Source organism: Eucyclogobius newberryi, unplaced genomic scaffold (genome assembly GCF_026437365.1).
Source record: "Eucyclogobius newberryi isolate DKJ021-1_F unplaced genomic scaffold, fEucNew1.0.hap1 SCAF_14, whole genome shotgun sequence".
In the NCBI taxonomy this organism is placed as follows: domain Eukaryota; kingdom Metazoa; phylum Chordata; class Actinopteri; order Gobiiformes; family Gobiidae; genus Eucyclogobius; species Eucyclogobius newberryi.
In genome coordinates this window covers 16,313,541-16,328,732 of record NW_027315768.1, presented here as the reverse complement: position 1 = coordinate 16,328,732, position 15,192 = coordinate 16,313,541, and the positions used below count along the sequence as shown (strand labels likewise).

The 15,192-nt window shown below is 41.0% G+C and overlaps 1 protein-coding gene across 1 annotated transcript; it reads left to right on the top strand.

Moving 5' to 3' along the window:
* Positions 1 to 473: 473 nt before the first annotated feature.
* Positions 474 to 14,652, top strand: dop1b (DOP1 leucine zipper like protein B). The gene is made up of 38 exons (XM_072444538.1): positions 474 to 649; positions 2,179 to 2,353; positions 2,683 to 2,864; positions 2,933 to 3,103; positions 3,191 to 3,380; positions 3,481 to 3,579; positions 3,704 to 3,827; positions 3,902 to 4,011; positions 4,097 to 4,205; positions 4,311 to 4,431; positions 4,520 to 4,639; positions 5,006 to 5,114; positions 5,328 to 5,564; positions 5,657 to 5,949; positions 6,054 to 6,463; positions 6,557 to 6,828; positions 6,943 to 7,095; positions 7,207 to 7,307; positions 7,413 to 7,603; positions 7,684 to 9,229; positions 9,400 to 9,487; positions 9,566 to 9,754; positions 9,835 to 9,957; positions 10,017 to 10,151; positions 10,226 to 10,281; positions 10,395 to 10,499; positions 10,586 to 10,652; positions 10,743 to 10,902; positions 10,980 to 11,062; positions 11,139 to 11,248; positions 12,400 to 12,549; positions 12,771 to 12,832; positions 12,904 to 13,032; positions 13,119 to 13,255; positions 13,341 to 13,396; positions 13,497 to 13,634; positions 13,741 to 13,873; positions 13,951 to 14,652. Exons 2-38 carry the CDS (start codon positions 2,216 to 2,218, stop codon positions 14,212 to 14,214), a joined length of 6,861 nt encoding a protein of 2,286 aa, XP_072300639.1. The 5' UTR covers positions 474 to 649; positions 2,179 to 2,215; the 3' UTR covers positions 14,215 to 14,652.
* Positions 14,653 to 15,192: the final 540 nt, after the last annotated feature.

The window sequence follows — 15,192 nt, the reverse complement described above, 5'->3', positions numbered from 1 at the left end:
AAAACTAAGTCGAGGCCAACCATTGTGTGGTTATTTTAGTGAAGTGGTGCCATCTACAGGCAGATACAACCAACAACACAAACAGGTGCACATAATAACCTTATGGAAGTACAGTGTGTCTCTGATAATGCTCCTTCATCTGTGTGCTCGGTACAGGTCAGGCAAAAGCGTGCTTTTCAGTGACAGGGCCCGAATATGTGACACGGGGGTGACAGGTTTGTAAAGCTGCAAATCCTGGACCAAACCACCAGCGCGGGGCAGTGACGCCACTCTAGCTCCACTCCATTTCAACACACGTCAAACAAAAGCGGCCTCTTTAGCCCCTGGCGTGATTCTGTGTAAATGATCCAAGGATGTTGACATTTTGGTGAACGTGTATTGACAATAAGACAGTCAGTAGTTTGTTCACACGCGCCCCACCCCCCGCCAACAGGAAGTGGGCTGTTCTTCCCCTCGGCACGGATCAGCTGAGACTCCCGCCCCGTCATGAACCTGCGCGCACTGTTGTTGTGACGAATACGCATTGTTTTAAACATTTGTCCACTCTATTTGAGCCAAGTCTGTCGGATGTGATCAAACATATTCTCTGACCTCCTCATTTCCGCCTGAATAAATGTGACGGGACAGATGCGCCTCTTGTGCTCTGCTGGTGAGTCACTGATGCACCTGAAAGAGAGCTATGCTATGCAGTCTTTTTGTCTTTCACTGCTACAATAATAGTGTGATCATCTATGGCCATTATGCCTAGTACTGTTTAGGACAACTAACAGTGTACTAAATGTATACAGTACATTACATTCATTGCTACGTTGGTCAGTTTAGATGTAGCGCATGGGCTTATTTCTTATCAGGGCTGTACATGTTTGTAGGGTAGACTTCATATAAAGACCTGGTTATGAATCATGTTGTCTGATCATATTTGAGGTGTGGATGTGTATGGCGTGTGAGCTCCAGTTACATAACAGCAGTGTGCTATTGATGCTGTGTTCACGGTCAGTGCTGCAGCCACAGCCTTGTTGTCTCTGTTTAGTCCAGTGCGCAGCTGTAGTTTGTGGACTGTACACGGCTTAAAGGTGGTGGTCTCCCGTGGTGCAGTCGTGGAGATGTTATTGCATGGCCTGTAATGTTCCACTGAATGGCTTTTAATTGATCTATCTTCCATACATTCAATAATTAGGCCTAGGTGTTTTCACCACACCACATTCTTACTATGAACAGGGTCACACTCCACAGATCTGATCTGTAACTTGGCCTGGTGGTGTCCACATGCTGTGGAACATTACAGGCAAAGCAATCTATTGAAACAAGCAAGTGGCAAACCTTCCAGCAGAAATATGACATGGTACACCTGTAATGCCTGTTGTGACGGCCTCGCTCTGCAAGGCTTTTATGTCCCTGCAGAGTCGGTCCTCACAGCACACTCATAAGTATTTTATTATCAGGTTGTTTAACGTGATAAGTCACCACATTTTATTATCTGGTGCTGTTTTATGCCAACTTGATCACGTTGTTGGCATTCCTACGTCTGGTGTGGTTTGGAAAGCATTTTCTTTTACAAAATTCATAGGCTTTATTTGCTTAGATGGACTCAAGAGCTTCCATTTCAAGACAAGTGTTGTTCTGGGGGATGTTAATTGTCGTTTATTTGACTATAAACCCAACATCTAAAAACGGTTTTATTATAGCTTCACATGGAGATACTGTGACATTCAATTAAATCTTCATACTTGGTTTAATAAGTTTAAACACTGTTTAACACTGACATGTTTATTTCTTCTGCAACCACATTGATCTAATTGGTGTTCACTGACTAGTTTAAGTTGAAGTTCTGTGTCGGTGGCATGTTACTGTTAATATTATGAATGATATCTTTGCTTTGCGTATCTTTTCCTTTACCTTGTCCTGAAAGGTGACACATTCTGATCAGGAATCACAATATTTTGAAACTTAGGAGGAAGACCGAGTTAATCAGACCAACGCTGACCTCTCATGAATGAGATCATTTGTGTGTCAGCCAGCTTGTGCCTTGACGGCACAGCTACCGTAATTGGCTAATGTTATTTACACATTAAATGTCATAACAAGGTTCAGAGCAACTGAGATGCCAAGCTGTTTGCATGTCAACAGATGCAGATTTATCTTGCTGTTTACGTTCTTAAGACTTCTCACTTTTTGCAGATGTTTTCAACTGGACATGGTGACATACTAATTCATTATGGATCCTGAGGAAGTAGAGCTGATGAATGACTACCGCTACAGGAATTATGCTTCAGTCATTGAAAAAGCACTACGGAACTTTGAGTCGTCAACAGAATGGGCAGATCTCATTTCCTCTTTGGGGAAGCTTAACAAGGTATGATTTACAGAAAAGAGAAACTGGCCCAACAGCTGCTTAATGTAATCATTATAGTCAGAAGATTTGAGAGTTGGGGTTATTTTTTGGGTTACATTATCACAGCTGCCTTTGTGTTTCACTTCTCTGTAGAGAACTCCCTGCTTTCACAATCTTGTTAGTTTGTGGTACATGCCTTTGGCCAATATACTGTAGCATAAGGATATTTGTTTTGGAGTGTCTGAAATGATGGCTCACAAGACACCTCATAATAAGATGTAATATTCTTTTATTATTTTATGTTTATTATTTAACTGCTTATATCTATGCCCTTGTTTCTACTGTCACAGGCCTTACAAAGTAATCTACGTTACTCCCTACTACCAAGAAGGCTAACCATAGGTAAGCGTCTAGCACAGTGTCTGCACCCAGCTCTCCCCAGTGGGGTCCATCTTAAAGCCCTTGAAACCTATGAGGTCATTTTTAAAATCATCGGAACCAAATGGCTTGCAAAAGATTTGTTCATTTACAGGTAGGTTTATTATTCTATCTGCTCCATCTTTTCAGAGCGGACCATTAGTAATGTCTTTGGGTTTTCAGCTCAGGTTTGTTTCCTCTGCTGAGCCATGCGGCCATGGCAGTGAAGCCTGTCCTCCTGGCTCTGTACGAGCGTTACTATTTACCACTACAAAGGGCTTTGCTTCCCAGCCTTCAAGCATTCATAACTGGGCTGTTGCCTGGTCTTGAAGAGGGTCTGGAGGTGTACGACAGGTGCGATGTTCCTCTTCTTTTTTTCTTTTCTTTTTAATTAAAGCGACATTTTCATCAATCTTCTAATTGTACCATTCTGTGATACAGAACTGATGCACTGCTGTCGAGGTTGTCACTGTTGGTGGGACAGCAGGTTTTCTATGGTGCCCTTTGGGGCTGTGTTTTGGGCAGCCCAATGGTCAGACTTCCAGCGTCAGTGTTCATTGTCACTCACTACGACCGCATGGTGTGCCTGAGTCAACAGACATTTATGCTTGGCTATGATCACCATCTTGTGGTAGGTAAACATTAATTAGCAATGTATTTGTGTATATTATATTTAATGTCCTCTGTGTATACTTTTCTGTGATGGCTGACCTCTTTAACCTCTACTACAGGTCAAGTCATTGGCTCTTTCTTTACAAGATTCAAATGTCCTTGTTCAGAGAAACATGCTAGAGGTCTTGCTCTACTTTTTCCCCTTTGCGACATGTTTGGTGCGTATAATAACTTATATCTTAATATTAATCTAAACATTTTAATATTAAAATGCCTTTCCTGTGTGTCTCATAATTGTTTTCAAAGTCATAAAACACATCTAACATGTCATGTGTTGCCCAGAATCCGGTGGAGGCCAGTATTGCCATGAGTGTGGAAGACTTGATATCACTGGTCGCTGCCGCACTGCTCACACTTCTCCGCAGAGACATGTCCCTCAACAGACGCCTTTATGCCTGGCTTTTAGGTATTCCTCGGTCAAACTAGCAGAATATGTACAGTGAGATCTGTGAGATCAGATATTTTGTGCTTTTTTTCCAGGCGCAGACATTAAAGGTGGCATGGTTTCCCCACACCATGCCCTGTCTACAACAATGGAGGAGCATACAGCTTTTTACTTCAGTACATACTCTAAAAGTTACCTCGTGCAGGTAGGAATGAAACATGCCAAATACAATTTCAATAGAAAAACTAAATGTGAATATTTAGTCAAATGAAAAGTACTGATTTTCCCAGGCTTTGATTAAAATAATCAAGCAAAAGAACATGGAGAACAAAGAGAAGGTTGTTGGGTATCTGCGACCGTTTCGCATTCTCATGAGCCTGTTGGATAAACCAGAAATAGGTTTGTGCTTTGTAAATTGTCTCATATATCCTGCTTTCCACTTAAGTAATTTGTCATCATTTATCTATTCTATATTTATAATGGCAGTTGATTTTTTTTGCTTAGGTCCAATGGTTTTGAGTAATGTTTTGCTTGAGTTGGTTCGAGCTTTCTACAGCTACTGTCGAGAAATGCTTGGTGAAGAAGTCATTAACAGCTCAAGACTTTCGAGCAACCAGTTAGCCAGGTGAGAGGCAGATAAGGTATTCTTGTTTGGTTCATTATACACTAAATGTACATTCAATTTAATCAAAATTGTTCTCTGTTTTATACAGCAAGATAAAAGAAAACAAGAATGCTTCTGAGATTATTAAGTCAATGAATATGCTCATGAGTACTATGAATAGTGAATACTTGTGGGAATATATGACACGCCGCTTCTGCACTGCTCTGAGGTATGGCATGGGACAAAGCCACACAATCTTTTCAAACAAATCTTTTTATTTTCCCTGTCTAAACAAACGTTGGTTACATATTTAACATACTTGATCTTAACAGTATAACCACTGAAAACCTTTTATTTCTTTAAACTCTGAAGAGTTAATTTTCTTAAATAACTGAGAGCAGACTGTATCTTGAGGTGTTTACTGGAGTGGACAGTAAGGAAGTGTATTCAACTCATCGATAGACAACAGTAGAGATGACAAAATGTATTCACTCATTTGAATCGAAAAGTCAACTTCTCTTGTTTAAGATTAATTCATAATAATTCGGGCTTAAAAGAAAGTATTAAGGGTTATGGATGTGTTTTATTTCCACAGTTCCAAAAATGACCCCCCGAAACCCCCTCAGCCAGACTGCAGTCACCCAGCTCCTTCTGTCACCGAGATGTGTCAACTCGTCATCTTTCTGCTTGACATTATACCTTTGGTAATAATCAAAAGCCAACATTTGGCCAACTAAGTGTCTTTAGTCTGTGAACAAAAATAATATGTACATGTATTAATTTTTGTGAAGGATAAACCTATATTGACATGCATTATAATAATGATCTATGAACTAATATAAAAGATGATTATGTAATTTGCGTTTCCTAAATTATCCCCATGTTTCAAAACCATGTGTGTGTGTTTTCTTCCACAGGAGCTACATGCAGACATCCAGTCTCAGTTTCTGCCTGAAATGCTGGGCACAATGTTGAGAGCTCTGCAGAGCAATATCTGCTCTTTGAGTCTGGAAGATATAACCCTGAGTCTGCAGACCTGCTTCAAGGTTCTGAGTAAGATCCAAATGCCTGTGTCTTACTTGGACGCGGAGGCCGGAACCAGTACACAAGAGATGTTCACACAGATGCAAGACAAGAAAGACAAATGTAACAAGGTATGACTGGCTACACTCCAATGTTTACACAGCAAAGTATATGCTACATAGATGACAAAACCCCATACATTATTTATTTCTCTTGTGCACAGGACATTAATGAAAATGGACAAAAGGCTGCCAATGGTTGTGTTAATAGAGCTGCAGAGTCCAAAAGGCACAGCACAGATGAGGCAGAGAGTGGCATTCATGTACCACTCCGGTCTGAAGACAGTGGGCTGGGAATCAGTGCATCTCCTTCAGAACAACAGTTGCCTCCAATTATGGGAGCAGAGAATGAAGAAAATAGGAGTACCAAAGACGATGAAAGAGTGTGGCGTAGAGGGGGAAGTGTTCACAGCTTTGTCCATTGCCTTCAGGACATTCTTGCTTTCCTAAATACCAGGTAAATGCGTGGACTTTAAACTGTCCGTTTAGCAAAACATACAATATGGACCATTATAACCTATGTACATTATAATGAACTTACATTACATTACAACATTTCAGATACCTGCTTGTGCAGGTGGAAGAAGTCCATGTTCCAGAGGAAGAGCTACAACCTGCTACACCTGTGGACCAGAAGAACCGGCTAAATGGAAGAGAAATTAAAGACAAGCTGACTGAGCTCTTTGTTTCTAACGTTCTGAAACCTGGCTACCCATCTGATGGTGCAGTCTCAGTTGAACTGCCGACAGCAGGCTGTGATGAGCTGTTGAAAAAGAAAAAGGGGCGTTTGTCTCCCGGGTGTCTGCAGTGGGGAGAGGGCTACATGCCCAGAGGAAAAGGGGATATTTCTGAAGACTGTCGACAGGCATTTACAGCTTCTTGTCATCTCTTACTGGAATGCATTACCTTCCCCATCTACCTAAGTGAAGAAGAAACACTTACCCTCTACACAGAAATGTTTGGACACTCAGGTCGGCAACTATATCACTGATTGAGCTATGGTACATGCATTTGACATCTGTAAATCTAACCCGCACACCTTGCATGTTTTTCATCTTTTATAGGTTGTATCGTAGAGGATTTGCCAGTGTGGCTGAGGTCATTAATGATACTCTGCTGTCTGTCACGGGACTATTACATCCAACACACAGCTGTGGCTACGCTGTTGGCACTCATAAACCACTCTCAGTCTTTAGCACTGGTTATCCAGGACAAACATAGGCGATATCAAACCTATGACTCCAATCCACTGAGTGGGAGGCTACAGATGGTCACAGAGCCACCCATTTCCCCTGCTGTGCTCAGAGCCATAGAGATAGAAACTGATTTCTACCAGGTCAGTATCAGAATCCTCATGTCTCATATGCATCCACCATTCTTAAATCCATCTAATCAGTCTTATCAGTTTTTATATTACAAATATTAACTTTAAAATGTTCCTTTATTTTAGCGGATGTCCCAAGTGCTGTGGTCGCAGCTGGACACAGACCGCAAAGAACAGCACATTTCCAGTGTGGAGCTCTTCTTCCGACTCCACTGTTTGGCACCATCTTCATCAATATGTGAGGACATCATCTGTGAGGCTCTGTTACACCGGGACAAGGTATGCAAGGTTTAAGAATGGCAATTATTTCCCCTATTTAAATGAAGACTGACAAACAGGTTAAAGAAAGGCTTTGCACGTCATGTGATGAGGTCTGTGTATTTTCCTCAGACTGTCAGACTAGAGGCGTTACACCGCTTCACAGTCCTATGGCATCTTACCAGAGAGATCCAGAACAACAGATCTATGTCCCTCAATCGCTCGTTTGATAGGTTTGAAAATACATTCAGTGTATAATATAAGTGAAATCCGTAATGTTGGCTTTTGATTTAATGTCTAACGGTTGATGGTTTATGCAGTATATCTTTGTTGTTTAGATCTCTGTGTGTTGTTGTGGACAGTCTAAACTGCACAGATGGCTCAATAGCTGCTGCAGCTCACTGTTGGCTGGTCAGAGCTCTGTCTCTCAGAGATGTGATCAGGATCTTGGAGCCAATTCTCTTGTTGCTTCTTCACCCGTCTTCTCAACAATGCTGCATTCAGAATGTTAAACAAAATCTTACTGCTGGTAACAGAAAGAAAGTTGCAATCAATAACAATAATATACAATGTGCATGTAAATCATTATCATTTTTGTCTTTATTAAAGGGAACCTAAAGATTCTAAATGGCAGAAGCCAAAGCACAACTAAAACATCAACAGATACAATGGCAACTGAAGTTACAATCTTTAACATAAATGATATCCTTGATCGAGAATCCCTCTGGATTGAATTAGACACTGGTCCTGAAATGCCCAAAGTATCAGAAGTCTTACCATTGTCTCAAAGTGAGAGTGAAGAAACTGAAGAGGATGAGGAGGGGCCTGAAGAGGAAGATGTGAGTGAACACACAGAGTCCGCAGATACCAGTGGGGCACAAGTGTCCACAGAAAACTCTAGCTCTGGCTCAGCAGTCTACCGCAGTAGTGAGGAGGGAGCCTTGATCAATGGGCTCCACAGGGTGGAATCGGAGCGAACGCAAGCCTCAGATTCACTATCAAGTGAAGATGAAGACCAGGAACTTGAAGCTATGGCAAGGTCTCGTCTCCTAAAGCAGGAACGTGACAAGAGGGAGGCCATCGACTCCCTGTTCCGCCATGTGCTGCTTTACCCTGTGGCAGGGGGCTGGCCCTACCTGCTCCAGGGCCTGACTTTGCTGCACAGCTTGCTCAAAAGCAATGCCCACACCGTCCTGGTGGATGCTCTCTCTGTCTCCTCTCTGGATACTAGCTCAGCAGCACATTTAAACCTGGTTTCCAACCTTTTACAACGTCACCAACAGTCTCAGGATGGCAAATCTTTTTATGGCTCTCTCCTGTCCCCCTGCTCCTCTCCTTCCACCCCTCCTGCACTCCTCATTGAACTGCTAGTGTCATTGTGCTTGGGTTTCCTCCGCTCTCATTACCCATCCTACCTCAGCCTGGGACCTCAGGACCTGCAGGGGAACAGAGAAGTGCAGGTGAGAAGCGTGGAGGTCCTCACTCGGATCATGCACCAGCTCCACTACATCGCTCGTGCAAACAATGGCCCCACCCCAGAGCTAATCCGGAAAGTACTTTTTGATTGTAAAGTTCAGCAATATGCCCTACTTTCTCTGTCAGCTTCTATGTATGTCAGCCAGCGAGGGAGTGAAAAGGGAGTGAACAAGACTGTCGAGTTGCTGGGAGAGGAAGGTGGGCTGGCTGAAGAAAGTTTAGTTAACCTTGGTTCAGGGGGAACACGGGAGCAGTACCCCTTACAAATGGCATTACTAAAACTGCTCCAGTCGCTCATTGAACTTGAATATTGCGTATGTCCAAGTGGCGTAGTTGCTAGCCAGCCTGGGGAGCCTCGGGAGACTCCAAGCCCAAGCACACCTCTAGCACGGGAGTGGCAAACTGCTGTCCTCTTCCAGCAGTCCATTAAAGCAGCTCAGTATGTGCCGAATCAGCCAATCACAGCCCAGGGAATGTTTGTCTCCGCCGCAGCCCGAGCTTTGCAGCCGCAGTACGGTTATGCCATGCATCCTCACTGGGTGTCGTTGCTGTGCTCCTCTTTGCCCTATCTGGGGCGCTCACTGGGCATCATCGTGGCCCCATTTGTCGACCAGATCTGCAAGAATTTGGATGAGCTAGTCAAGCTCTATGAACACGATGGAGCAAAGACCAATCAAAGGTGGGTTGTAAAAAGGAATACATGATTTTCTTGTTGTTATCAAAATGTGACTAAGTAACCTTAGTAGTCACATTATTTGTTTGTATTTATTTATACCATGTTGATACAAAATAATGATCAAGTATTTCATTTCATTATTAATTTTTATACAGAGATTCTTTGTTTTACAGAAAAGAAAACATTGCGCCTGATTACGCCCTCACACTTCTCGAAGGCCTGACCACCATCACACACTTCTGTCTTCTCGACACAAAAAGAGTGAGTGCCATAAAGTAAAATTACATCAAATCGGAAATCAACTGCACATATCAATCAATTATTTGGATTTAATTGTAGCCCCAAGCAACAAATGACGCTATGGATATTCGAAATGCCCGTAATGCTGTGATTGAAGCGCTGCCCCACATGCTGAGCAGTGCGGCTCTGCTGTGGGGTGTCGTGATGAAGGAGGAGAATCAGAAACGCTTATTGGATTCAACCCCGAGCAGACACAGTTCAGCCTCTGTGTACTTCAAGAGCTCCAAGGTGCACCTTTGCCTGGTATAGTAACGCTTGGACAAGGTGTAGTTATGACTGTGCTAATAACATTTACTTCTTCTGGACAGATTCTACGGCAGCGGGTACTGGAGTTCCTGCTTCCGTTAGCAGCACAATATGGCACTCAGCTCATGGCTTCAGTGGCATCGGTGTGGAGCAGTAGGAAGGGCAAAAGGAGACCCAAAAACAAAGTAAGTGCATACATTTTAGACTCAATGTTTTTATGGTTTTCTAACACTTTGTCTCTAAGGTGCTAGCTGTGGCTAGTGAGCCCCGTCTAATTCTTGTGGATCTGGTGAAATCCCTGAATACACTGACCACAGACGCCATCTTACATCTGTCTAAAGAAGTGGTCAAAAAACCCCATCAGATTAAAGGAGACCAAGTATGTTACTACTTTTCTTTACTGTTATAACAAGTTGAATATTCACTTTTACATTCTTCTATTTTATTTTTCAGAAATCAGCCTTAGTTGACATTCCAATGCTCCAGTTCACCTTAACTTTTATTCAGAGGTATAAAACACCAAATCACAATGAGTTTTATATCTGAATCAAATATTATTATTATTTGTAACAAGCTCTAACAACTACTATTAACTATCTAACAACTACAACTATTTTTTTAGCTTTTCATCTCAGGTTCTACAGGACAATGTTGTTCCTCTCCTTACCCTGTTAAGAGAGTCTGTGCAGTTGAATCTGACTCCACCAGGATATTTCTTACTGCTTGGGTTTGTATTCAAATTATTATCATGAACAGACAATTTATTTGAGTGTTGCAACAGGTAAATAGTAAATAATCATAATTCGCTTGCAGAATCCTGAATGAAATTGTAGACGGAATTCCCAACCTGGACAACAAGAGGGATGCTAGAGATCTACAAGTAAATGTTATTTTTACTTAAATTTTACTTCTAACTAACGTTTCTATAATACTATATACATTGTCTTGCATTTTGATAATTCTGCTGTAGGAGGTGACCCAAAGGATCCTTGAAGCAGTGGGGGCAATAGCTGGCTCATCTTTAGAGCAAACTAGTTGGCTTAGTCGAAGCCTTGGGGTCAAAGTTCAACCACAAGTGTGCCAGGAAGCTAATGAACATGATGACACCGATATTGATGGGGAACTTAATGGTATTCATTTTCTATGTTCTTCATAAATGTGGCTTTGAATGAATACAAACATATACCCAATCTTTTCACCTTTTCAGAATCAGTGGCACAAGCTAGCACCATGGTGTCCTCCTCGGCACCATCTGTCTACAGTGTTCAGGCTCTTGTATTGCTAGCGGAGGTAGGCATTTATCCAATTTCATATTGCATTAGTTACTTGGTTAAGGTTAACAACTCATCAATATTTGTTCTTTCAGATTTTATCCCCACTTCTTGATATGGTATATCGCAGTGATGAGAAGGATAAGGCGGTTCCTCTCATCTCCCGCCTCCTTTATTATGTTTTTCCTTACCTGAAAAACCACAGGTAACTGCAGCAATACCGTAAATGCAAAGTTAAAAATGGATAAAAGACCATAAGAGGCCAGAGCGGGAAGCATTATTGTGGGAATCAGAATTACAGATTACGTTATGTTTTAATAGCATTATCTACCTTTTGTAGTATTTGTTTTGTTATATTAGTGTAAACTAAGTTCATCAGCAAAAAATCCTCATATCCAAAGCCGTGCAGCCTCTGGATCTTCTATTTGAACGTGAGAGAAAGCCAGGGGGAAGGTCTGTCACCGGAGGAGTGAGAGGAGAGTCAAAAATACAGTGGAAAATACTGCCAAAATGTATTTTAAAAATTGTAATTATTGCGGTTGTCTCCTATACAAATTGGCAAATCCTCTTTAAAATGTTAATATCACTAAATTGCTTGCAATGAATAACTGTCCTCACAAGAAATATCCTATCAGAGCATTAATGTTGGTCACATCTTAAAACCTATTGTAGGTTTGCTTACAATAATAATTGCCGCAGCTCTGGCAATAGATTAGGATGTGGACTTATGTTTAACTTTGTAATTACAAGTGGCCCGTTTATCTGCTCACTTTTTCTTCCTTGCTTTTTGGCACATTTCCAGAGATAACGTGTAGGTGACATGCAATGATGTCATATAAAACCAAATCAGCAAAAATATCAGCCATATATCAGCCATATAACAGCAAATAACACCCAAAACAGACCTCGCTCTCACCTCTGCGATCACTTTCTGCCTATTTTTATATACGAGCCAAAAATCCCAGAAGAAAACACTAACAACAATCGCTGTATTTGCCAAACGTCTCTACTCTTTCTTCCAATGTCATGCCTGTAGCATGTCAACTAAAGCCTTCAGACCAAAAGAGACACCTGGCTGCATGGGCGGAGTTTAAGGTGTGTCCAGCCAATCCCACTGTTCCACATACGTCCAGACCGGCCCATCCTCCACCCTCACATGACACCTTCAGTCCTCCAGGCACTGCCCAGTTTATAGCTCATTTGGACTGTAGCTGGCGGCAGGGTTTAGGTGTTAAGTTCCACATTAAATAATTCCTCGCTTTCAGTTGTGCCAGTGGGTGTTCAGTAGGGATGAAATATAATTCAATACTTTCCACACCCTAACTGTTCCTCCAATTATGTTTTTGTCTTTGACAGTGCCTACAATATTCCTAGTTTTGAAGCTAGTGCTCGGCTGCTGAGCAGTCTGAGTGGTTATGCCTACACCAAAAGGGCCTGGAAGAAAGAAGTCTTTGATCTCTTCATGGATCCTCTTTTTTTCACAATGGAGGCTTCTTGTGCACCCAGGTGACCATAAACATTAGATTCAGAGCATAATTTCCCCCATTGTGAGGAATGCATTCTATTTATTTTTAGTAATTTTGGGGGGCAATAAGGATCTGTGAAATCACTGTCCAAAGGTGCTAATCTAAATACTGATTGCATTGACTTTGATGCTTCATTAAATAATAAAACCTTTACCAATACAAAATCAATATGTTGATAATATGTAATTATCCTGTTTTCAGTTGGAAATCAATTATTGATCATCTGCTGACTCATGAGAAGACAATGTTCAAAGACCTTATGAGTATGTATGACTTTACATAACATACAGGTTAATTTAGAACTAACAACTAATTCTACCATATGTTGCTGCAGGTATGCAAAGCAGCTCCATGAAACTTTTTGCCAGTGCAGACCAGAAACCTATGCTCCTGAAGCGCCAAGCATTTGCTATGTTCAGTGGGGAAATCGATCAGTATCATCTCTATCTGCCTCTGATACAAGGTAGCATTATGTATTATTATTATTATTTAATGTACTCTTTTAACTGTTAATTGTTGGCATGGTGTTTACCATAATTTACTTTGCAGAGCGTCTTACGGAAGCTTTGCGCATGAACCCCAGTGCAGCAGTGTCAGCTCAGATGTTTCTGATGTTTCGAGTCCTGCTTCTACGTATCTCCTCACAACACCTTACTTCTCTTTGGCCAATAATGGTCACAGAACTGGTAAGATTTCATCAAACGGTTATAAATGTCAATATTGTTTGTGGGGAAAGGTAAATTGCATTGTCAACTTAAACAAATGTTTTAGATACGAATATTTGTACGATTGGAGAAAACGCTTCATATTGAGAAGGAGAACTCAAAGTAAGTCAATGTATTCATAAATCCAATTAAAAACATGCCTGGCATTTACTGTAGTACAATTACTTGTAATCTCTTGCCTATTTCCCCCCGCTTATCACAGACAGCCAAAAACTGGACGTGGAGACAAAAATGGGCCGGTGAACTTCTCGCTGTCAGAGTTAGACATGTATTTGTCAGCCTGCAAGTTTCTGGACACTTCTTTGTCTTTTCCCACTGAAAAGATTCCACTGTTTCAGATGTAAGAAACTGAATATTTTTCCAACAATGATTTATTATAGTGTACAGTATGACAACACTGCTCTGGTTCTTTGTGAAAAATCACTACGTTCTCACATAATGTGCAGGTATCGTTGGGCATTTGTGCCCGAGGTAGATCTAAACCGTTACAGCGGACCAGAAAATGCTTTGATTGAGGGAGAGCTGGAGAGCATGCCCCATGTAGTTAAAATACTAGAAGGCATTCAGCAGTGCTATGGGGTATGTTTATACTACTATGGAGATGTATTCAATTCTAAACAATCACCGTTTTTTTTGTTATGTTCTTGTTGCTCCAGGCACTTGATGGACTGAGTGAGGAGTCGACAACAGAGCGTTTGGAGTTCCCTCTCCTCACCCAGCGCTCCTTAATGTCCATTACACAGTTAGTGCCTTTCCTTTGCACTCTCTGCTGCTCTTTCCAGGGGCCTCTGCCTTACAATGAGCCTAAGCCCCACTTCCCAGCGGCAGAGTACCCAGCATCCAGTTTAGAAACTGTGCTTTACAGGCTTGAAAACACCACTGAGGAAGAGTTTCTGGACTGTATGGAAAGTAAAAACTAGAACAGAGCTTTCAGTGTTTTTGCATTGAAGTTTTTGCTAAAACATGTGGTGAAGCACGTGAAGTACAAAATGTTGAAGTTCCTTAATTGTTTTGTTGTATGTACTGTATTATATATAAGAATCTGACAATAGCTTTGGCCACTGATAAACTCAACCTGTTTTATCTTTTGTTTGTAACTTTAGACCTGACTGTTATTGTTTTAACCTATTAAATAAACTCGACAAATATTATTACAATCCTTTACTGGCTCAAGATGTAGGACATGTAGGGGGGGCTGACTCTGAAGTTGATGTTAATTTACTGAATGTAATACACACTCACCTTGGATTTTAAGGGAAATCTGTGCATAAATTGATGTTTTCTCATTTAATCAGTGCTAAATGATAATTTATTTTGCATTCATCTTTTAAGGACTGTGCTGATTTTGCAGAAATAAAAGATGCACTTAATAAAACCTTGTGTTTTTAATGAATTCCCTACCTTATTGAATCTATCAACTTACCGGGAAGTCTACTGGATAGAGACCCTCAAAGCTAGGACACATCCCAGACTTAATGAGGATGTTTACTTTGCTTTCTTGTAATCATTTCGTTCTTGCCTTTCTTACTTTTTTTAAATGGTTAAAGAAATTTATTTGAAATTAAATTGTCTTTAACCCCTTGTGCCCTTTATTCATTTTGTCCACATCTTCAAGCTGCTTCATATGCTGTACATAAAAATAGGGCTATAACCCTCTTACTTCCAGTCAAATCAATCATTCTGGGAAGCATCATGGTCAGTTTATACTCTTAACCCAAAAATAAAAAAAATACCATAAAATAAAAAATTATGACTTTTTATGGATTCCATCTGGACATTTTTGCTTTATTACAAGTCCCTAGAACTCATTTTGATGAATTTACCTTCAGCTTTTAAAAGAGAATAATTCTCTTTTAAAAGCTGAAGGTAAATTCATCAAAACCCAACCAACGCTCATT